Genomic DNA, 24,471 nt, shown 5'->3' with positions numbered 1-24,471 from the left:
TGAGTTAATTGAGTGGTGGTTGTGGTTGAGTGAGTTAATTGAGTGGGTGGTTATGTTTGAGTGAGTTAATTGAGTGGTGGTTGTGGTTGAGTGAGTTAATTGAGTGGGTGGTTATGTTTGAGTGAGTTAATTGAGTGGTGGTTGTGGTTGAGTGAGTTAATTGAGTGGGTGGTTATGTTTGAGTGAGTTAATTGAGTGGTGGTTGTGGTTGAGTGAGTTAATTGAGTGGGTGGTTGTGTTTGAGTGAGTTAATTGAGTGGTGGTTGTGGTTGAGTGAGTTAATTGAGTGGTGGTTGTGGTTGAGTGAGTTAATTGAGTGGGTGGTTATGTTTGAGTGAGTTAATTGAGTGGTGGTTGTGGTTGAGTGAGTTAATTGAGTGGGTGGTTATGTTTGAGTGAGTTAATTGAGTGGTGGTTGTGGTTGAGTGAGTTAATTGAGTGGTGGTTGTGGTTGAGTGAGTTAATTGAGTGGGTGGTTATGTTTGAGTGAGTTAATTGAGTGGTGGTTGTGGTTGAGTGAGTTAATTGAGTGGGTGGTTATGTTTGAGTGAGTTAATTGAGTGGTGGTTGTGGTTGAGTGAGTTAATTGAGTGGGTGGTTATGTTTGAGTGAGTTAATTGAGTGGTGGTTGTGGTTGAGTGAGTTAATTGAGTGGGTGGTTGTGTTTGAGTGAGTTAATTGAGTGGTGGTTGTGGTTGAGTGAGTTAATTGAGTGGTGGTTGTGGTTGAGTGAGTTAATTGAGTGGGTGGTTATGTTTGAGTGAGTTAATTGAGTGGTGGTTGTGGTTGAGTGAGTTAATTGAGTGGGTGGTTATGTTTGAGTGAGTTAATTGAGTGGTGGTTGTGGTTGAGTGAGTTAATTGAGTGGGTGGTTATGTTTGAGTGAGTTAATTGAGTGGTGGTTGTGGTTGAGTGAGTTAATTGAGTGGGTGGTTGTTCGAGTGCAGCAGCGAGGTGCACGAGGTCCATCGCAGGACAGCGAGAGATGGCGACGACTTTGCAAGGCCATAATCCAGCAGTGGATTGACCATTTCTCGATCCTGCTGCTGATGTTGATGGCGTACGGGTTCACTGCCGCTCTCATGGGGACCGAGCAGAGGGCGAGCGGGGGGGGTGGAGGTGGCCACGTGGGGGGGGGGGGGGGGGGGTGGTGGAGGTGGCCACGGGGGTGGTGGAGGTGGCCACGGGGGGTGGTGGAGGTGGCCACGGGGGGTGGTGGAGGTGGCCATGTGGGGGGGGGGGTGGTGGTGGAGGTGGCCACGGGGGGGGGTGGAGGTGGCCACGGGGGGGGGTGGAGGTGGCCACGGGGGTGGTGGAGGTGGCCACGGGGGGTGGTGGAGGTGGCCACGGGGGGTGGTGGGGGTGGCCACGGGGGGGGGGGGGGGGTGGCGGCCACGGGGGGGGGGGGGGGTGGCGGTGGCCACGTGGGGGCGCTCTCGGCCCTGCGACGCCTTCTCCCCCCTCCCCAGCCTTGCCCCCCCCCCAGCCTTGGCCTGCTCCTCAGAACCGACTGCTACCTGGTCCCTGGCGCTCGCTCGACCCTCACCGAACCCTCTCCTCCTCGCCAGGAGCCGTAGGCCACGCTCGAGACGAGCGCAGCAGCCGCGGCCCCGCAGCAGCCGCTCGCCCCGAGATCGAACCCCGAGATCGAACCCCGAGGCTCTCTCCTCGGAGGTCACCCGCGCCGAGCGCGGCCATGCGGCGGCTGCTGCGGTTGCGTCCGGGAGGCCGCGGCCTTCCCGCCCTGGGCCCCCTACGGCTCCCCACCCTGGGCCTCCCCGCGACCCGGGCCGCGGCGAGCGGCGAGCATCGTGAGGCGAGGAGCGCGGCGCAGGTGACTACAGTGATCAGAGTGAGGGATCAGTGGTTACAGTGAGTGATCGATAACTACAGTGAGTGATCAATAACTACAGTGAGTGATCGATGACTACAGTGAGTGATCAATGACCACAGTGAGTGATCAATAACTACAGTGAGTGATCAATAACTACAGTGAATGATCGATAACTACAGTGAGTGATCAATAACTACAGTGAGTGATCAATGACCAGAGTGAGTGATCAATAACTACAGTGAGTGATCAATAACTACAGTGAGTGATCAGTGACCACAGTGAGTGATCAATAACTACAGTGAGTGATCAATAACTACAGTGCGTGATCAGTGAGTGAGTGATCGATGACTACAGTGAGTGATCAATGACTACAGTGAGTGATCAGTGAGTGAGTGATCAGAGTGAGTGACCAGACGAGTGGGAATGAGTTTGTGACTCACTCCTAGTGACTATTCACTGGGTGACTACTAAATGACTGCACTGACGGGGTGACTGCACTCCCTTGCAGTGCCTTGGTTATCTCGGAGTGAATCTTCACTCAAAGCTTTCGTGGCGGCAGGAATTCATTCTTTGGGTCTTTCGATGACGCCTGCTTGTGTTGTGATCGAAATGTCGCAGCTTTTTGTTGTTTTCTTTCAACCTATCTACGTGACTTTACCGAAAGACCCGAAGAATGTAACTCGGAGTGACACGACTGCCCTGGCATGCACGCACACACATGGTGACTAGACGAACTCGGAGTGAACTCCACTCCTCTGGCATGTCTACAAAATGATGTGCCCGACATGAGCGACTCTGCCCCCCCGTCCCGGCATCACCTCACCGACCCTCTCTCATACCCAGCCGCCCTCGGAGCCCGAGCGGGACTGGGTAGGTCCCCCGGACCGGGACTCGAACCTGCGTCCCGTGCGCGTGGGGAGACGACCCGCCGAGTCGCCGCTGGAGCTGCAGCTGCGCGAGCTGCGTGGAGACACCGAGGCGTGGAGCCACCACTTCTGGAGCGATCAGAACCTGACCTTTAGCCGGGTAAAGGCTGGCGTGGGAGAGGATTATGTGACCCCATCCCCCCATCCCCCCCTCCTTCGGGGGTCTAACATAGCTGGGTTTGGACATATAGCAGGGGACGAGGTCACGAGTGTGTGTCAGAAGTGGTGAGATCAATTAATACTGGTAGGAACCTCCTGGTTACACCAACTCACAGGGGATTATTGTGTCTGTCCGTCCGTCGTGCAGGGAGGGGCTGGGTGGGGAGGGAGGGGCTGGGTGGGGAGAGAGGGGAGGGTGGGGCTGGGTGGGGAGGGGCTGGGTGGGGAGGGGCTGGGTGGGGAGGGGCTGGGTGGGAAGGGAAGGGTGGGGAGGGGCTGGGTGGGGAGGGGGTGGTCACCCCGTGGTGCCCTTATAAAACTCAACGTTTAACCTACTCACGCCGGCTTGTGCCCGCCCTCACAGCCGGGCATATTTGCGGAATACACCACGCCGCCGTTGACCCTGGCCATTGACCGAGCAACCCAACGTTCCTACCAGCTCCCTCCGCAGGAATGTGTTTTGTCACGTTTTGAGCCAGCTGGCCAGGACTGGGCAAAGACTAAACTTAATTTTTTTTTGTATTTTACTTGTTAAGGCCCACTCAGCTATGTAGCTCTTTTTTAAAGGCAACGTGGCCGCACATGATATTTCAACGAAGTGGCTTATGTCGAAATTTATAGCGTGTTGATTCTAAATGTGGAGGGAAAAACCAGGGGACCCAGAGAAAAATCCATGCGACAACAAGAAAAACACGCAAACTCCAAATATACAGGCATCAGGGTTGGGATTGAACCCAGGACCTCCTCCATACCAGGCGAGGTAGTTAACATCTCGCCACTGTGGCACTCCTAAGACGTTGTCCACTTTCCACACAGGCAAACCGAGAGCACAGATTTAGGCGTTTCTTAACTCATCACTTAAACAACAAATAGTGTATCTTCTATATCAATAAAAACCTTAATCTGTATGTCTCAAAAAGCTATTGAATACTTCCCGACAAGGTAGAAAGCTCAATTTTGGTACACATGTATTATTTAGGACTCAAACAACAGGAACAATCAGAAAATCTGAGATTGTTAATTTATGGCCCCCAAATCTCGATTGTAAGTGCCTCATAAACATGTTTGTGCATGGTATCATTCAGAAACCATTCAAAATATAAGATTGCGGGTTTTTTTATTTAATAAGAGGGTTAACTGGCAAATAAAAATAAAGCGAGAACCATTGGGGTTCTATCTTTTATTGTTTTTGAGATATTTCGGATTCAAGCGGTTTTGAACAAAAAAATCTGCATTTTTTTAATGTTCAAATCTGAATAATTTGAAAACGGTAGAAGATAGGGGCTTCCCCTCATAGAGGATTACGTAAAAACAAATTTGTTCTTTCTTATAAAAGTAGAATGGAATCTTTAAATTGAGCGGTTTCCGATGGGTACGTCTTTAAATGTAAGAAGTTTAATCAAATCAACAATTTTGTTCGTGTAAATATTACAAAATTTTAAGTAGTTGTTCATGACTGATCGTATAAAAAAAAATCATATCATGTTCATTATTATATTTTTAGAAAAATTTTACCTGGAGAAGGCAGTCTTTTATTATCTAGTATTTAAAAACGCACGAAATTAAAAAGCAAGTCGTGCAACGGTTAGCGCACTGCGCTCCGAACCCTGCGACCCAAGTCGATTTCCACTCACGGCCAACACCAGTGACGATTATCTGCATCTGTCCTGGGCCTCCCCTAGGTCTACTCAACCTCAAACGAGTACCTGTTGCAATGTGTAAACACCGCCACTGGGGAGACAAAAGCGGCCGGGCATGGTGCTGGCCACCCGCCCCCTCGTGTGCCGAGCCGGCCTTCGTAGGCGTTGCTCCCCAACAACACTTGCCCCTACAGTCTGTTCAGGCTATAGGGGGGGAGGGCATCTTTGTGTTTGATGCGGTGTGAGGTCAGCTGTGAGATGTGAGCAGCATTGCTCCACCTGTGCCCACACCACCCATGCCCACGCCTGTGCCCACACCACTTGTGCCCACGCAGGAGAAGCAGCAGTTCATCGTGAAGCGTCTGCGCGATAAAGGGCTGGGGACTCACGATGAGGACGGTGAGTCCCGGCCCCACCCCCTCCCAGGGATTCATCTCCCACTGGAACATTTTGCAGGTCGCCGTGTAGACTGGAGTTGGCATGTGACCGGTAGCCGCAGCCTGGAGTGAAAGGTGTACTGGATATGGTGTGCGCCTGATGCCGAAATATATTATGGGTCGTGAACGTGGATAGACCCAAGGTGGATTGTCAATGTACATGGGACGTGTGCTGGCCGGGTCGATGTGTGTGTGTGTGTGTAGATGGGAGGTGTGCTGGCTGGATTGGTGTGTGTGTGTGTAGATGGGAGGTGTGTGTGTGTAGATGGGAGGTGTGCTGGCTGGATTGGTGTGTGTGTGTGTAGATGGGAGGTGTGTGTGTGTAGATGGGAGGTGTGCTGGCTGGATTGGTGTGTGTGTGTGTAGATGGGAGGTGTGTGTGTGTAGATGGGAGGTGTGCTGGCTGGATTGGTGTGTGTGTGTGTGTAGATGGGAGGTGTGTGTGTGTAGATGGGAGGTGTGCTGGCTGGATTGGTGTGTGTGTGTGTAGATGGGAGGTGTGTGTGTAGATGGGAGGTGTGCTGGCTGGGTCGGTGTGTGTGTGTAGATGGGTGCTGTGCTGGCTGGATTGGTGTGTGTGTGTGTGTGTAGATGGGAGATGTGTGTGTGTGTGTAGATGGGAGGTGTGCTGGCCGGGTTGAGCTGTTCTGGCAGGCTCGTGAAGTTTAAACAAGCTCGAAATTGTGCCGTGGATAGGAAAAGGAGGAGATGAGTATTTGAGCAGGAAATCACTTGGATTTTATTTGACTTGTCTGCGCATAGATCGTCATATGAGCGATGGTGAGATTCGTACGATTCCTGCGTGTAGGTTCCAAGAGGAGTCTGAGCGTGGAGGAGATGGCAGAATTCTACAAAGGCTTTCTGGATGACAACTACACCAAGCACCTCAACTATAACAAGTGCGTGCCCTCGTGTGCGAGTGCCACGCGCGGTTGTACACGCGTGTTGACATGTCAACATTGCGTCACCATGGTGAGACAGCCCATGGTGATGGATGTTGATGGCAAGTTGAGGGAGTGTTTGGTGGTTATGCAGGGAGCCTCATGCGTGTGTGTGTGTGCCCCTGCAAGGAGTGTTGTGTGTGTGTGTGTGTGCATTCCTGCAGGGAGTGTTGTGTGTGTGAATTCCTGCAGGGAAGTGTTGTGTGTGAATTCCTGCAGGAAGTGTTGTGTGTGTGTGTGTGAATTCCTGCAGGGAGTGTGTGTGTGTGTGTGTGTGCATTCCTGCAAGGAGTGTTGTGTGTGTGTGTGCTCCTGCAGGGAGTGTTGTGTGTGAGTGTGTGCATTCCTGCAGGAAGTGTTGTGTGTGTGTGCGCATTCCTGCAAGGAGTGTTGTGTGTGTGTGTGCTCCTGCAGGGAGTGTTGTGTGTGTGTGTGTGCATTCCTGCAGGGAGTGTTGTGTGTGTGTGTGTGCATTCCTGCAGGGAGTGTTGTGTGTGTGTGCTCCTGCAGGAAGTGTTGTGTGTGTGTGTGTGCTCCTGCAGGGAGTGTTGTGTGTGTGTGTGTTCCCCTGCAGGGAGTGTTGTGTGTGTTTGTGTGCTCCGGCAAGGAGTGTTGTGTGTGTGTGTGCCCCTGCAGGGAGTGTTGTGTGTGTGTGTGTGCTCCTGCAGGAAGTGTTGTGTGTGTGTGTGTATTCCTGCAGGGAGTGTTGTGTGTGTGTGTGTGCATTCTTGCAGGGAGTGTTGTGTGTGTGCTCCTGCAGGGAGTGTTGTGTGTGTGTGTGTGTGCCCCTGCAGGGAGTGTTGTGTGTGTTTGTGTGCTCCTGCAGGAAGTGTTGTGCGAGCTCCTGAAGGGAGTCGTGTGTTGTGGCGTGCGTGTTCTCCTGCAGGGAGTGGTACCGCAGGAACTTCACCATGACGTGGATGATGGGTCGCGTGGCCGTGCTCCGAGCCTGGAGGTTTGTGCTGAGTGGCGGTCGCCCCCGGTGACCTCGCGACTCCCCGTGCGGTGGCTGTAGTCACTGCTGGCTACTGGGAGGAAGTAGCCGCCGCCCGTGTCTCCCGGCTGACGTGGTCGCCGCGCGGAGACCGTGTCCGGAGCCGGCGATCCGTGCGCATCGTGCCTGTGGCTCGGCTCTGGGCACAGCAACCACAACAACCATTTTACAATAATTTGAAAGTATGTTGCGTGTATGCGGCAAGTTGGTAAAATGTCGTGAGAGCGGCCTTTGTCATCGCCGCTCTGCCTGCATACGTGCTTGTTTCTGTATTCTCCCGATGGCCTCCGTGTGAAAATTGCGAGAGTTAAAAAAAATTGAATTTATCGGCGTTTTCAGATGCAATTTCCGTAAATTGCGCTATGCGAAAAAAATGAGATGTTTTTGTAAACATTTTTTTTTCTAAAGTCGCATTTCAAGACACTTTACAAGAATGAACAAAAACTACCTCGGGGTAGCAGGCGGAGGGGGTGGAGGGGGAGGGGCGGTCAAGGCAGGGAAATCATCTAAGAGAGAGGAGAGATGGCAACACTGCGGCACAGCAAGCAGGGCCCAGCACCAACAACAACAACAAAAACATTGACAACAAGCGACGGCGTGGGCAGCCAGGACAGCTCCAACGAGTCTCAGGCTCATCCTGGAGGAAACTGGGGGTCCAGGCGATGCCCGCGGACGCTGCACACTGCCGGAAGTAAACGCAAGTTTGGATGTGCGGGATGGTGACCTCACGGTGTGTCCCGCGTGTTGCGAACGAGTTGCGAGCCGGAGTTTCCTTTGCATAAAATAAAGACCTATTCGTCTCGAGCCGTTGCCGTGGGTGTTGCCACTCCACGTGACATCGCATATCACCCCACCCCCGTTTCGTCAGCCACTGCCACCAATCATTGCCCTTGCACCTAATCGTCACCCTCTTTCGTCACCGCACATTGTCACCCTTTGTCACCGCCTGTCGTTGCCCTCTGTCAACGCGCCCCGCTCACCGTGAACTCTGGCGGCGCAAGCTGTCCGCGTGTTCGGGTTTAAACCGATGGGAGGGGGGAAGGTGGCCACCACCTTGCGTCCGTGCGCCTCTACCGATCACGGCCAGGGTCACCCGGGAGTCGGGAATTCGCTTGGGCAGCCAAATGGCGCAGCTTTAAAGCGCTCACGCGCTAACGCACGCACGGGTGAGATGTGTAGTGCGTGTATTAGGATCCTCGGAGGGCAATTTTGACCTTGCGACCAAAATAGACGTCTGCAATTGAATCTGGCGGGGAACGATCAGAGTCGGAGCTGCGGCAGCAGCAGCGACTCGGGTGTCGCTCACGGGGGTCGGGGTGAGGGTGGAGTGGGGGGGGGGATCGTACGTGGCAGGTAGCCTCGTACGCCTGGCCGGCGTCTGCAGCTGCAGGAAGAGTAGTCGAATGGAGGAATAAAAGTCCGGCCAAATCCGGAACCTCGGCTCACGCGAAATTTGCACGGAGCCGGACAGCGGTTGGGCAATAAAATATGCACGGTGAGACTGCGTCGTAATTGTGAGGTGTTTTTGATGGTTTGTTTTTACTGGGCGAAAGGTGACATCTCATCTCAATCATTCAAAGGGCACCCCCCCCCCCCCTCCTGCAGTGGCAGCCGTCCCTGTGCGACACAGGTTGACTCAGCAGCTCGCCTGCCAAGTGGGAAATCATCTGCCAGTCGCGGGCGATGAGGACTAATGTGGGATCCCATTCGAGTCGTTTGCAGGTGAAACATGTGTTTTTGTATTTGCACGCTAACGCCGAGTACGCAATGTTCTTGCCGAAATTAAGCGGACGACGCACAGTCTCGCAGTTATTTTTAAATCCTTTATATTAAGTTCACTTGTTTGCGCGCTTACGACCGTGCAAATCTTTCGGTCGTTTTTTATCCCACTTCCCGTGATCCAATCGAGCTGACATTTTGCACACAGACTCGTTGTGCGTGACAATTTATTTTCGTGAAAATTTTTTCCCAAAATTTTCCACTTTTTAGGAAATTTTTATTTTCATATTTGATTTAAAATACCAATGTGATAAAAATGAAACTCTTACTCGAGAAAAACAGAAATGAATAAAATAAAACCGATGCCACGCATATAAAGGATTTATAGTGAAAAACTTTGTTTTTACGGGTTAATTTTTTCATAATTAAACCACCCGCACAGGTATTTTCCACGGCGGCCTGCCAGGTTTGAATGTCGAGCCTCTCGCAACAGGCGCGCTGTGACGCGCCAGTGCTGGCCCACGTCCCACCGCCCCCTACGCAACACGAGTTGACGTGAATGTGTTTAACCAGAACAGAGCTCGGGGCGACGAGGATGTTACAAGCCTCGCTGGCAAGAGCGACCTGGATCACGGACATGGCAAAAAAAAAATCGAAATTAATTCAATAGACACGACAACCAGTGCGTGCCACGGGTCAAATTCGCACGCAGATGGACAGCAGCGATGCATATAGAGACATTCCTCCTGCTCGTCAACAGAACTTATAAACACGTTTAATAAAAAAATGTTTAATTAAATAAAACATTTTATTATTTTCAAACCGCTACGTGCATATGGTAATCCAGCCAGGATGTATTGTCTACGGTACATGCACGTGAAGGTTCAACTCGTCCTGTAGACAATACTCCATGGGTGTGGGGATTTTCTCTATATCACAGATTTCTCTCAAATCTCTGGCGCCTCTCCAGGGTCCCGAGTGAGCTCACGAGGAAGGGGGGCGCGCGGTGGGGGGGGGGGGCGCAGGGTTGGGGGGGGCGCGGGGTTGGGGGGGGGGCGCGGGGTTGGGGGGGGGGCGGGGTTGTGGGGGGGACCGCGGGGTCGGGAGGGTGCAAACGCTCGTTTTTTGGGAAGAAATCGACGCACAGCGCCAAGTCGCTCGTCTGTGCGGACGTCCGCGATACGGCAGGAAGGACGCGGCATGGAGCCTCTCGAGAGGCAGGCAGGTTGTAGCGGCTGCCCTGTGGCAGACCTGTGGCAGACCTGTGGCAGACCTGTGGCAGCGGCTGCCCAGTGTGACGATCCACATGAGCGGCGACGTGAAGAGAGCGCTTTGCGCAGGGGACATGGGGCAATGACAGTCCAGGCGGTGACTGCTGTGGTGTTGGAGCAGATATCGAGAACCCGGCATCTCTTGTGTCAGGATGTAATCTCCACCTGCTTGTCACCCACAAATTAAGAGTGACCACCCTCCCAAGGAAACTCCACCTGGTCCCCTTTCACTCTCTGCTTTCAGCAAGACTCTCCTACAAAACGTTCCTTTTCCACCCCATGCTTTCGGACCCCCTTCATTGTTTATATTCTCCCCTTTCCTTTAGTGGCTGGGTGAGTGAGTGGGTGGGTAAATTAGTGAGTGGGTGAGTGAGTGGGTGAGCGAATGAGTAAGTGGGTGAATTAGTGAGTGGATGAGTGAGTGGGTGAGCGAGTGGGTGAGTGAGTAGGTGGGTGAGTGAGTGGGTGAGCGAATGAGTGAGTGGGTGAATTAGTGAGTGGGTGAGAGGGTTGGTGAGTGATTGGGTGGGTGGGTCAGGGTTAGAGTTTTAAATTAAATTTGCTACTGAAATATTGCACTCCCAGAAGGCCATGGGGCAGATGGTGAGTCGTGTAACACAAAATACTTGTATATTTTTTTCCCGTTCAGAAACAAACACACGAAGGAAACATTGTCTGCCTTTTTATACGGATTTTTTTTTTTATTGTATAAGAGCTTGAGAAAGCGCGGCGATGGGAGGGAATTCCAAAGGTGAAGCGGTGCGAGGGAAGAATCGGGATGACGAGGTTGAGGTGGATCACATTTGGCCGAGGGTGCCACTAATTGGTTAAAGGAGGGAGTCCTTGCAGTCGTCAAAACTCTAGGGTCGTGCTTCCCGCCTCGAGATGTAGTCGTTTTTTTTTACCAGCGCTTAAAATTATTCTGCGTGTACCCTCAGAATGATGATGATGGTGATCTGAGCCTGATACTGGATGATGGAATGCAGCGAACTGGAAATAGTTGAGGTCAAATAGGTGGTGCCGGGTGTTGAATTTCAGTCGGAACGATCCCGAATTTCAGCCAACGGTAGAAAGGGGCGGAAGACGCGCATCCAGCGCTCATTTGCAGGGAGGGTTCTCGGGTTCGAGTCCCCTGGCCGCCCTGGTTAATAAGGCGGCCGCATTAGCCGAGAAGATGCGACGCGCAGTCTGCTTCACGGCGGACCTTGGAGGATGCCGGGGGGGCGTTATTCGAAATAAGAGTCGGTCCAGCGACACGCAGTGTTCACATTTGCAACATTTTGCAGTGACTCTCAAACTATGCGACAAGGAGAAGCATAGCAACCAACGCTCAGTGCTGCGACAACTTCCTCAAGAAGAGTCTTGAGACTTAGTGAGGCTCTCCTGGGTAAACAACTAGCAATGGCACATGCAGGCTGTGTCTCCCCACCTCTCCCCGTCTTTCCCTTCCTCTCCTTGTCCCTCGATGCATCTCACCGTCGCTGCACATCCTCATATCCCCGTGTCTCCCCCGTGTCTCACCTCCGATAAGCACGGTTGGATACGTACGTTACAAAAGAACTTCAACAAACACGTGTCCCACCGTGTTTCCGTGGCTTCTCCGCCTGTGTTTCTTTATCCGGCACCGTGTAATTTTAACCCTCCATGCCACTGCCCGACTATGGCTGGGGGTCACGCTGACCAACCCTGCACCAACACACAGCATCAAAAAAACCCCGTGCAGATTTTCCCCGCACGACCGCTTTTGAACGAAAACAATAAATCGCTGACTTCTCAAAGATCCTCGTGTTTTGGCCACAGCGGCACGGAGGCGAGTCTCCTGGCTCTACTCCAGCTCTAAGTTTAACTGAAATGTCCTGACGCGGGGAAATACGAGAGAGCCACCCGAGGCTCGGCCCGCACCAGTCCGGCCACCACCACCGCCGCCGCCGCCTTCTCCCTGCGCACGAATTGGGCCACCGGACCGTTCATGGCCACGGTCGGGGCCATGGGGAGGCCTCACGAACGGGACCGCAGAGGGCCCCCGCAGCTTCTTTTGGTGGATGAGGGGTGGAGGAGGAGGAGGGGGGAGGAGGAGGAGGAGAAGCTGGTGGACTCCCCGCGTCTCCACGCCACCAGCTCTGAGCTTGATTAAAAAAATGGCCGATGTCTCCTCACCCACGGACTCAACCTCACCTGCAGCAGCAACCCTCACGCTCATCCCTCAGAACGACCTCAGCAGCTGGTCCCTCACCTCGCCCCCTTCCTCACCTCCTCTCTGATCTCACTCTCTCCCTGAGCTCACATCGACCCTGACCTTACTTCCTCCCTGACCTCACCTTCTCCGTGACCTCTCCTCCTTTGTGACCTCACCTCCCTCTATTGCTTGATCTCACCTCCTCGCTGACCTCACCTCATTGACCTTACCCTCTCACCTCTACCCTGACGTCACCTCCTCATTGACCAACCTCCTCGCTGACCTCACCTCCTCGCTGACCTTACCTGACCTCACCAGCACATTGACCTTACGTCCTCCCTGACCTCTTCCCTCGACCACACCGCCTACACAATCTTCCCTCTTGAACAACAACAGCAACAACAACAACATCATCAAAGCTCATTCTCTGACCACCTCTTCCCTGACCAGAGGTAACCTCGTCGCCGCGACCAAACCCACACGTACCGCATGCGAGATTCGAGTGACCATGATGTTGATGATGAGCCCGTGTTATTTCACGTTATGGGGGGGGGGGGGTCGTGTTTGGGGGTGTGTGGGACTTGGGGGTGTGTGGGGTTATTTTTATCTCGAGGGGGGGGGGCTGGGGTTCGTGGATACCCGAGACGACCCCGCTGAGTGGTTATAAGAGGCAACTCTGTGCGGGGCAGCCCCAGCTCCAGCCTCAGCTTCAGCTCCAACCACAGCTTCTCACTCCACAAAGGTGAGACACCCGTGCACAACAACCAAAGGTGAGACACCTGCTCGCAACAATCAAAGGTGGGCAGGTGTGCGCCAGGTGAGCACGTGTGTCTATGATGCTGTGCACAATGACGATTTAACGCCTACGAGTACACTTTTCTTCACGCGATATAGCCCAGAGGTTAACTCACGCAGTTTAGTCCGCATGAATCCAACACAATTTAACCCACACAGTGGCCACGAACATTGCCGTGATACTTTGATACTGCGATATATCGTACATCGAGTACACGATAATCGTATCGTCCGTTTTGCAATACACCGTTCGTTTAATCTTAGATGTAAAACACTCATGTGCCGTATGCTGGACTTCTTTTGCACCCTAGGTAGCCAACCGTAGCAATCGGAGGGGCCCCTATGTGTGCTGTCAAAATCGCGTATGAAACAGGACCCTGCGGGGTGGGCTGGTAGGAACGAATAACCAAATAATATAAACATAATGTATTATTACACTTGTTAAGCCAGGAAAGCCCCACTGAGTCAAAAGGTTTTTGTAGGGTCCTGCCAAGTGTTTGCAGTAGGGGTCGATGTTGATACACGGACGGACGGACGGACGATATAATCTATTGGTGGTCTGGTCCACTTCGTTCCTACCAGTATTAACAGAAGCAGTGATGATTACAGTCATCAGTAGACAGCTCAATGACCCATACTTTGATACTGGCAAAAAGGTCCAATTGTGTCGCTGCTCATCCCGAGCTATAAATGCCCTGATAGTGGCATTGTCTTGGTACTGCTCGCCTTTTGGCGTTCTCTGGACTGACACTGGTGGTGAGACTAGGCACTAAAGAAGGCTTTCTCTGGTGTAGGCCAATCAGTTTAAAAGACAATGCGGAAATTATTATCAGAGCATGTTGGTTTTCATGTTCACCACAAGTACATGTGGTTAATGCAGACTTGATTCCTTGCAAAAGGTTTCTGTTTGGTGTTTGAACATCTGAACATTTACTGTTTTAGTGCCAGAAAGGGTAAAACCTATTCTTTAAGTTAATCTTTGGTCGTAAATGTAAGTTTCGTGTAGCAAAGCACTACACTATAATACACATTTTAAACACAACTACAGTATAAAAGTATGGGAAATCGATATCGCGATTATTGACATATCTTGAACATTTATATCGTACGATATCGTACTGTTGATAATAATATCGCATTGTAAGAAACTATATCTCATCGTAAAAAAATGTTTATCGGCGTGTCGCCGACATCGATATCGTATCATATCGTTCAAAATGGAAATGGCATCGTGAGAAACGCCATCACCGCGACCTTGGGAACCACTCCGGGACTTTTGGGGGTCATCGGGCGGGTTACTCGCCCGTTCCTGTTGCGGCAGGCAGACCACGGGGTGATTGAATTCAGGTTACAGATGGCCGCAGTGTTGTCACGAGGAACCGATTATTCAACCCTTGCAAGCGGGGCTCGCGTGACACCCGGCCAGGAGGCTCAGCAGCAGAGCGAGAGAGACCCTCCGTCTCAAGGCGAAAGTTGCGAGTTCAAATCCCAGTTGGGTAGGGGAGCGGAGTTGGGAGTTTAATCAGCCCATCATTCATTCCTTCCTGTGGCGGTCGGAAAAATAGGTACCGCTTTGTGGGGAAGTCAACAGAGGCTGTCCTATGAATAGACTCACGCCCATCATAGGAATGTGGAATTTCCACCACTTGCTCAGCAGGGCTGTAAAAGGAACGGCACCATTGCCTCAATGCCCATTTGGGAAATACATCATCCGGGCTTAATTCAATTGCAAGTAATCCAAATAACTGATAACTCTTAGGTGTGTGATTTAGCGATCAACTCTAGATTACAAATGTAATGAGTTTGCACGTATACATTTTACAATATATAAGTTAACGTACAGCCTCTTCATATTTGTCGCTCCACCTCAACAATTTAAACATTCCTCGTTTCAAGAACCATTGCTTTATTGTAACAAAAGACAAAGATCCCCACGTATAACCCGTAACAGACTGTTGGGGCAAGTGCTGTTAGCGAGCACCGATGAAGGCCGGCACGACACCTTTTTCTCCCCAGTGGCGAAGTTTATACACCGCACTAGGTACTCAATTGAGGCTGAGTCGACCTAGGGGAGGCCCAGGACCGGTTCAGATAATCGTCACTGGTGTTGGCCGTGAGCGGGAATCGAACCCGGGTCGCCAGGTTCACCACTACACTACCGCTCCCCACACGCACACACCAACACACACACAAACACACACGCACACTGTGAGCCGGTTTCGGCATGCAGGGTCTCATCGGCACCGATTCCAGGCTCCCTTGCAGCGAACGCTTCTTGAAACCGCCAAATAATTTTCGATTCCTAATGTTTATATTTTATTTGCGTGTCGAGATGAGGTGTCCAATTAACCCCCTGAACTTCTCGCCAGAAAGGACCCCTTCCATCAGCAGCCATGCCGTTCGGAAACACCCACAACACCTTGAAGATGAAGTTCTCGGTGGAGGACGAATACCCCGACCTGTCGGCCCACAACAACCACATGGCCAAGGTTCTCACCAAGGAGATCTACGGCAAGCTTCGCGAGAGGCAGACCCCCAGCGGGTTCACCCTTGACGATATCATCCAGACCGGGGTGGACAATCCCGGTACGTAGAGGTCACCCATCAAGGGGTAGTGGGGAAGAAGGGAGCGGGTGGTGTATGAATTTCTGTTGTATGTTACGTGGCTTTTCTATAATCAATCTACAGAATCCGAATTTGTCAGAGAACACGTGGGTCCTTGCCGATACTAAACCATACAACTATAAACTATTCTGATTTTACCAGGTAAGGCTCACTGAGCTATCCGGCTCTTTTCAGGAGCATGTGGTGGCTCAACGAAGCGGCTTATCGTGTGTACATTTATAGCAGCCGAATACGGAGAAAAATCCACATGACAACGGAGAGAGAGACCACGCAAATTCGCAAATGTACAAATGTACAAATGTCAAGGTCGTGATCGAACCCACGACCTCCTGTATACCAGGCGAGGGAGTTAACATCTCGCCACCGCGGCGCCTGGCATCCCAGGATCGTTGATTCAAGCAAGTGTGGGACACTGAGTGGTCCAGAGTGTTGCTTCACTCAAAGTGCTTGACATAGTGTACAAAACGATCACACGCAATGGAATTATGTGATTGAAAGTGGGCGTACTACAAGGATTGAGAAATGAGTGACAGCGATAGAGGGAGTGACTTGGGGATCACGAAAGGGTAGGGGAGGGACGGGAAGGAGTTGAGGGACGAGGCGAGGGAAGAGGAAGAGATTGGGTGATGGAGAAAAGGTGAAAGGGAAGGAGGTTAAGGAGAGGGACTGATTAATGCCACACTCGCATCTGCTGTTCCATCCCATCGACCGCGGTGTCTCTGCCCTGCCTGCTTGCCCTCAGGCCACCCGTTCATCATGACCGTGGGGTGCGTGGCTGGAGACGAGGAGTGCTACGAAGTCTTCAAGGAGCTGCTGGACCCCGTGATCCGCGACCGTCACTCGGGCTACAAGCCCACGGACATGCACAAGACCGACCTGAACCCCGCCAACCTGAAGGCACGCGCCGCCGAGCTTGCCGAGTAGTCGTGATGGATGGATGGTGGTGGTGATGGTGATGATGGTGATGGTGGTGGTGGTTGGATGGTGGTGATGGTGATGATGATGTTGGTGGTGATGGTGGTGGTTGGATGGTGGTGATGATGATGTTGGTGGTGATGGTGGTGGTTGGATGGTGGTGGTGATGATGATGGAGCCGGGAGTGTGAGGATGATGATGATGATGATGGTGGAGCTAGCGAGGTGTATGATGATAACGGAGCTGGCAGTATGAGGACGATGATGATGGTGGTGGTGGAGCGGTCCGTGAGGATGCTGCGTCCGTGTGTGCTCTAGGGAGGTGATGACCTGGATCCCAACTACGTGCTCAGCTCCAGGGTGCGCACGGGCCGTAGCATCAAGGGCTACACGCTGCCCCCGCACTGCAGCCGCGGGGAGCGTCGCGCGGTGGAGAGGCTCTCCATTGAGGGTGCGCATCACCCCCCCCCCCCGCCATCAACAGGGAATTCACTCACCCCACGGGGGCTCCACACCACCCCCCAACACTAACGAGGGATCTTCTCTACGTTACCATCTAAAGGCCCCCCCCCCCCCCCGCGGGGATTCCATAACCCCCCCTCCCATGCGGGAACTCCACCACCCCCCCTAACGGGGGCTCTGCACACCCCCCTTAATGGGGGATCCTCTCCACCCTACCATCCAAAGGGACTCCACCCCCCACGGGGGTTCTCTATCCCCCCCTCCCACCCCAATGTAGGGATCACCCCCTCCCACCCCCACAACCCCTCACAGGGAATTCACCTCATTAGGAGCTTCATCCTCTCACAGAGGTGATCTCCACAGGGGCTCCATCCCCGGCAATGCCGTAGATGATGATACCTCTCGAGTCCCCATTCGTCCCTGTGGGTCCCCCACGTGTCGGGCTACACGCTGATGACACCACGTGTCATCCCGTGAGTCCCCACGTCTGCCTCCTGCAAGTCCTCTGACGCTGCCCCCCCCCTCTGCCCCCCACCCCCCTCGCAGCCCTGAGCAAGTTGGACGGAGACCTCAAGGGGACGTACTACGACCTGAAGACCATGTCGGATAAGGACCAGCAGCAGCTCATTGACGACCACTTCCTCTTCGACAAGCCCGTGTCCCCGCTCCTGCTGTGTGCCGGCATGGGCCGCGACTGGCCGGACGCGCGAGGCATCTGGTGAGCCAAGTTCCTCCTCAAACTCAAGAGATACAATACGGGACCATTTTGTTGTTGTTGTTGTTGTTGTTGCCAGTATCCAAGTATGAACAAGAAATAAGAATGGGGTTTACCCCTTCTGGCAATAAGGGGCCATCCATTTAGAACATACGCATGGAATGGAGAGGGGAAGGGGGTTAACCCAAATGCGTACGCTTGCGTATGGGGAGTCTACTGACAATGTACCCATAGAAAACGGGGGGGGGGGGGGTGGTGAAGCCTCGATAACAATGTGTCTACATTGGCCTTCAAATGAGTCAGATAGTCCGGCGGTGGACTCTCTGTTTGCTTAAACACGTGAATATTATCGATCCTTGATCGATTCGGCGTGAATTAAATATCGGCCGTTCTATAGGATTCCGGGGGGCGGGGGGGGGGGTGTAAAAAGTCCGCGTGTGTACAGGGAGGGGGGGAGGGGTCAAGTTTTGACAGAATTTTGCGTACCTACTAAATGGATGGCCCCACTAAAGGCCCCCAAACCCTTCAGACGGCTGCGGCGTCAGCACCGCCCCAACAAATATTTGAGCCGCCACCGAAGATCGACCTCTGCTCCCACGTCGGTCGCTGTGGGTATTGAAGGGCCTGTCCCCAGAGTCTGTGGGGTGGAGTCTTGAGGCTCGTGTGTGCATGGTGGTCGCGAACTTTGAGGTGTTCCCGGCGCGTTGGGGAGGTAAGGGGGCTTCGACCAACTCTAAACTAAACTATGTTTTTGTTATTAAACTAAACATCTTTTTTACGAGATAAGGCCCACTGAGCTGTGTAGCTCTCTTCAGAAGCGACCTGGCCACGAATGATAGCTCAACGAAGTGGCTTATCACGTGGACATTGATAGCAGCCAAATGCTCCAAACGCACGTTGATTCTAAATATGGAGAGAAAACTGAAGAACTCGGAATTTTTTTTCACGCGACCACGGGGAGAGAGGCACGAAAACTCCAAATACACATATTCTTAGGTTTTTTCGGTAAAGTCACGTAGGTAAAACATCAAAATTAATGAAAATAAAATAAAACAAAAATCACGACGTTTCGGAGGCAACACAAGTCTCCGTCATCAGGTGGGACCGTCACAGCCGAATTAGCTGCATCACAGCAGGCGTCAGGGTCGTTATTGAACCCACGACCTCCTGCATACGAGGCGAGGTAGTTAACATCTCCTAGCCACCGTTGTCCCATCCTTCGCCGACCTCCCGTCACCACGGTCACCGTCTCGTGTGTCCCCCTCCCCCCCGGCTCGCAGGCACAACAACAACAAGACCTTCCTGGTGTGGGTGAACGAGGAGGACCATCTGCGCGTCATCTCCATGCAGAAGGGCGGCAACATGAAGGAAGTGTTCAACCGCTTCTGCACGGGCCTGCAGAAGGTGATTTCCCCCCACCCAGACCCGTGGCTACGGTGCCTCGAGGTCACGGCGGACCAGAGGCCCGAGGAACGGACGGCCCAGAGGCGCCCTTAGAAGTGTCGTAAGCCCCAATTAATTAGGGGCAATTGGGCGTTCAGAAAATGAGTGGTTTCCAGGCGACACGTAGGAACCAAATACAGTCTCCAACTCGCATCGTCGCCATCTCTCTGGCCGCTCTCGGTACGTGTCGTGATAAAGGGGACATTTGCCCAAAATGTCGCCTGCTACGTCTCTTTCCCTTCGAGAGCGATTGACGAATGCGTCGAGTTTGTTGTTGTTGTTAATTGTGCTCGTGCACCATTGCCAACGCAGCAGCATCGCCAACACAATTCGTTTAACGTCGAAGAGAGATCGCCTTAGGGGTCGACCGTCAACGTCACGAAGAGTCGTTGAATGTAAAGATCTAATTAAGAAAAGCAAAACATCGACGTGGAAGTTAAATTATGGCGAAGTATCGTTTGCATTGGTTTCATTGGAGGTGTGCCCGAGTTTTCCGATCGGGCGTGACACGCGATTATAATAATAATGATGAACATCGTCAATGACACGGTGTATAATCAACAACATTTCACAGTGAATGCAATCTGCGTGCACGACGCAACCGTAATTCATTCAGCCGCAGAGCTGCCAAAGTGATGCGCAGTAGCTATAGAATTCGGGCCACGTTGCGTGGCTTTACGGGTCGGGTTAAACCAACTCTGCTCGAGCTTGTGAGAGCCACAGACACCCGACTTGGGACGTACAATCGGCACATTGCCACCAGGGGGCAGGCTGCCTCGAGAGGGCCGAGAGCCGAGTGTGGCACCACTGGTCCCCAGCGTGGCTTTCAGCCCCGAGTGGTCTAACCGGGTGCTCCGGCACAAGCACTCGAGAGGTTGCCGTCGGCACAGTCGCCAATGGCGATAAGGCAATTTGTTGGGGCTGTCATTTGTGGCCAGGTCGCTGCTGAAAAATACTTTATTATCACCGTGGGCTTTACATGGTAAGATAAAAAAACACAATCATTTTGTTGGTATATATATATTTAAAGCGATTTGTTTATCTTTCCTATACGTTGCACTGATAGCGTGTTTATCTATTGTACGTTGTTGTGGCGTTGACCCACCCCTTACTGTACATGTGCAAAAGGAGCTTTATAGCTCATCGGATTCCTCCGGTATAAATACATATTCTGATTCAATAACACGGGCACCCGAATATGTTTGGATCGGTTGCCACGTTTCAACCGATCGGTCGCTACATTGCAGCGCCCCGAGTGTGAATAGGAGCCAACTGTAGAGACCTCAGCTGGTTACTGGTAGTCTGCTCTTCAACTCCGGCAATCTCAGTCTCGGCAATTTTCATCTGGAGGGTCCTGCCAGGTCTTCACGACAGTGGTGTCGATGTTTCTTTGTGCGCGCGATCCCGAACGAGTAACGTGAAGCGTACATTTTCAGCATTAGGATGTCTGGCCATCACCAGCTACGTTGTGCGTGTTTCTTGTTTAGCTACTCTCAACACGTGGAACATATTTCCCAATTTAATGCGAGTTCCGATTTAAAATAAATCGGTCAACTTCTTGACGATTTCAACCGTGCGTTGACACGTTCACGCGAAGGCACACAACACATACACACAGCACACACAGAGAGCCCGTCGTGATGTGCGCGTGTGGATGTGCCGGGCAGATCGAGGGGATCTTCAAGGAGAAGGGCCACCCCTTCTCGTGGAACGAGCACCTGGGCTACATCCTCACCTGCCCCTCCAACCTGGGCACAGGTCTGCGCGGCGGCGTCCACTGCAAGCTCCCGCACATGGCCAAGCACCCCAAGTTCGAGGACATCCTCAACCGCCTGCGTCTGCAGAAGCGCGGCACTGGTATGGGGGTGGGGGGGCGACGCGCCATCACCTATCGGTAGAGCCGAGCGGTGTAACCAAGTGGAAACATCGAGCGATAGAGCTGGAGTGGTATATCAGTACTCGTGTTTTTTTCGGTAAAGTCACGTAGGTAAAAAATGAAATAAAAATTAATAAAAAGAAATTAATATTTTAATAATTATTTTATGAATTACTATTTTATTTTTATTAATTTAAATTTTTACTTACGTGACTTTACCGAACAACTAAGAGTATTAATCCTTGCAGTCACGAAAGCTTCAAATCTAGAATGGTATATGAGTGTCCATTCCGGGCCGCGTTCGCAGTCACCGATTGGCTCCCTCAGCCACGAACACGGCGTCTCAGCTCAATCTTGGGAGGCGCTCGACTGATTTCAAAGATGCCTCGACAAGTGAGCGGCTTGTGGAAATCCCGAGCACAGTTGGGGCCGTACTGCGATGACACGAAGCAGTCACAATCCCTGGGGGGTTTGATCTTCCACGAAGCGCATGGTCCACCCTAAACCGCATCCACTGTACAGACCATGGGCAGTAGATGCGGATACTTTGATGCACAAATGGAATATTGAAAACTCTCCAGAAGTGTTGCGACTGTGGTCATCCAGATCAGAGGCCGTACAAACGTATAACGATGCAATTGCCCCGATTAACAAACACGAAATCGCAGGGATACACTCCACTCTGCTGTTCCTGATGCAGTTATCTGGGCTTGACCACCTTGAATGTGAAATTGTGGTTTTGCTCTGCATCGACATCACGAGCCGTACGACCGCAGAGCCACCATGCGGTCAAAGCAAAGCAGCAGGAAGCAAGTTTAAGCGGTAGAGCGACGTGCGACCCGGCATTGCACTGTGCCCCGAGGGCACCAAGTGGCAGTGTACACACTGTGCTCTCCGTGCGTCAAAGACCCGGCCACGTTGATGACCACATCTTGGCACGGAACCCAGGGCACGTGTGGCCGGAACCTACGCTCACACGCCTTCCCCACACCCCTCGGTAGCTCAGGTCCACACACAGTGCCAGGTACTCGTCTAAGGCTGGCTATGCGCCTCACCTGTCGACTCAGCCATCAATGAGTGCCGAGTGCTGTGGTATGCAAGCGTCACCACCTGGGGGGGGGGGGGGAGATAACAATGGCTGTCCGTGGTGCTGGCTACAACCACGCTCTTCCACGTGTGGCCACGCGAGCCTCAATGAGTCCTCGCTACAGTACCAACGACATGGTGCAACAAGGCCACGTTGGGAAATGCGTTTGTCTGTGCGTGTGTGCACAGGCGGCGTGGACACGGCGGCCGTGGGCGGCGTGTACGACATCTCCAACGCCGACCGCCTGGGATCGTCCGAGGTGCATCAGGTGCAGCTGGTGGTGGACGGTGTGAAGCTCCTCATCGAGATGGAGAAGAAGCTCGAGAAGGGGAAGACCATCGATGACCTCATCCCCGCACAGAAGTAAACCCCCCGAGCGAGTCCCCCTGCTACACCCCCCAACGCCCCCAACGCCCCCAACCCCTACTTGCCCACAGGTCAACTTCCTCCCGTCAGTCAATCGCAGGCACAGGCTGGGCGCTCACGCAGCTTCATCTGATATTCCAAAACGCACGCAGCAGTCGTGGTTGATACGGGGTGACCGAGGGAGGGAGCGAGTCGACTTGAGGAATTTTGGAAAAGGTTGAATACTTGCACCGGATTCGCCTGCAACACCCCCCCCTCCGCCCCAACTACATCTCGTCAATCGAGCAGCGGCACAGCAAACATCGCTGCACATGTGCGGCACGCGTTTCCCGCGTGTCGTGCGCGAGGTGCTATGGGGGGGGCGGGGGGAGAAGACGGCCCTTCTCGTTGGGTTCACCGACGGGCCAGCGCCAGGGGGGCCTCGTCGTCGGTGCGCGCACGCTCCATCGCTCGTGCCGGTGTTCTCTCCCGTCGCGGCACATACACACGCTGCAGCCGCGAGTGACAAATTACACACCGCGTCAACAACAACAACTGCCCCACCCCCCCTCGCTGTCTGCAAGAAGGAAACATTGGATGGAATAAAGCATTAAGGCAGCAGTGGCCACTCCGCCGTGGGTCTCGTTTCTGTGCTTTGAGCGCGTGTCGTTATCCCTTCCGCCTTCCTGGACGTCAACATCCCCCCCCCACTGCTCTCAATGCTGGAGATTTCGCCAACAGGATAGTGATAATTATAGAAACGACCAATAAAACTGACACCGCATACGTGTTAATATACCGATTGTTATATAACTCGACCGTTCTGAAATCTTGTCGAATGACCGTAGTGACAGTAGTAGATATTACGAGGCTGTCCGTAAAGCAAAAGGCATCCCAAACTTGGGCCTAGTTACAATACTTGTACAATTCTAGTCACATGCACACGAACAATTGTAAGTTGCACCCGCCCAAAAAACGTTGCTTTAAATTAGACGGCAAAAAACAAGTGCCTCCTGTGATCTAGAGAAGGCAGTAACAGAGACGGTGAGGTTGGTCAAGTATAGTGATTACTCTCGTGCCTTTAATTAACCTGCCGGGCACAAAAGGGCAGCGACAACCGATGAACCAAGGGCCGGGGGGGCAGGGCAGCAGCTGCTTCACAAGAGCACCCCGGTGTGACGCACGGTGGCACGCGCGCACACACACACACACGTGGGCGCACGCGCGCGCACCCATCCGCGCATCGGCAAGCAGAAGCAAAACCAGGGCGAATAAATTTGGCAAGTGCATAATTTACGTCACGTTTATTACACGTTCACATGAAAGAACTACAGTTTTTTTTTATTGACAACCAAGCCACTCATTTAAAACTTTTTTTTTTGAGAAAAAGAAAAGCAAAAAAGTAGTAAAGACAATGAAGGAAAATACACTAGATGACAGAGTGACCTGTGAGGATTATTACAGGATTATGTACAGCCCCAAATATTCATATTTCACAAAACATGATTAGGGTGAGCTCAAACCAGCAGGGATCGCACATGGGTAAGGGAGGGGGGCAGGGTGGAGGGGGTGTGGGGGGGCAGGGTGGAGGGAGTGTGGGGGGGCAGGGTGGAGGGGGTGTGGGGGGGCAGGGTGGAGGGGGTGTGGGGGGGCAGGGTGGAGGGGGTGTGGGGGGGCAGGGTGGAGGGGGTGTGGGGGGGCAGGGTGGAGGGAGTGTGGGGGGGTAGGGTGGAGGGGGTGTGGGGGGGCAGGGTGGAGGGGGTGTGGGGGGGCAGGGTGGAGGGGGTGTGGGGGGGCAGGGTGGAGGGGGTGTGGGGGGGCAGGGTGGAGGGAGTGTGGGGGGGTAGGGTGGAGGGGGTGTGGGGGGGCAGGGTGGAGGGGGTGTGGGGGGGCAGGGTGGAGGGGGTGTGGGGGGGCAGGGTGGAGGGGGTGTGGGGGGGTAGGGTGGAGGGGGTGTGGGGGGGCAGGGTGGAGGGGGTGTGGGGGGGCAGGGTGGAGGGGGTGTGGGGGGGCAGGGTGGAGGGAGTGTGGGGGGGTAGGGTGGAGGGGGTGTGGGGGGGCAGGGTGGAGGGGGTGTGGGGGGGCAGGGTGGAGGGAGTGTGGGGGGGCAGG

At 53.1% G+C, this 24,471-nt stretch overlaps 2 protein-coding genes across 4 annotated transcripts; both read left to right on the top strand.

Annotated features, from left to right (window-relative positions):
• Positions 1-1,458: 1,458 nt before the first annotated feature.
• COA8 (cytochrome c oxidase assembly factor 8) lies at positions 1,459-7,735 on the top strand. The gene is made up of 5 exons (XM_078602403.1): positions 1,459-1,834; positions 2,678-2,860; positions 4,895-4,958; positions 5,805-5,895; positions 6,824-7,735. The coding sequence occupies exons 1-5, from the start codon at positions 1,697-1,699 to the stop codon at positions 6,921-6,923; spliced, it is 576 nt and encodes a 191-aa protein (XP_078458529.1). The 5' UTR covers positions 1,459-1,696; the 3' UTR covers positions 6,924-7,735.
• A 128-nt stretch (positions 7,736-7,863) lies between these two features.
• Positions 7,864-22,990, top strand: LOC144723560 (creatine kinase M-type-like). 3 transcript variants are annotated; one of them, XM_078602400.1, is made up of 8 exons: positions 7,864-8,653; positions 15,262-15,478; positions 16,260-16,414; positions 16,750-16,882; positions 17,440-17,611; positions 18,889-19,012; positions 20,719-20,908; positions 22,203-22,990. In XM_078602400.1, the coding sequence occupies exons 1-8, from the start codon at positions 8,615-8,617 to the stop codon at positions 22,379-22,381; spliced, it is 1,209 nt and encodes a 402-aa protein (XP_078458526.1). In that variant the 5' UTR covers positions 7,864-8,614; the 3' UTR covers positions 22,382-22,990. The 3 variants fall into 3 exon arrangements, with proteins under 3 accessions (XP_078458526.1, XP_078458527.1, XP_078458528.1); XM_078602401.1 differs by lacking the exon at positions 7,864-8,653 and adding an exon at positions 12,754-12,839; XM_078602402.1 differs by lacking the exon at positions 7,864-8,653 and adding an exon at positions 12,773-12,839 and having other exon boundaries at positions 15,266-15,478.
• Positions 22,991-24,471: the final 1,481 nt, after the last annotated feature.

The sequence above is a fragment of the Lampetra planeri genome, chromosome 18, assembly GCF_965212315.1.
Source record: "Lampetra planeri chromosome 18, kcLamPlan1.2.h2, whole genome shotgun sequence".
Classification (NCBI taxonomy): domain Eukaryota; kingdom Metazoa; phylum Chordata; class Hyperoartia; order Petromyzontiformes; family Petromyzontidae; genus Lampetra; species Lampetra planeri.
Note: the sequence above shows the minus strand (reverse complement) of the source record. Positions and strands in the feature narration are given on the sequence as shown.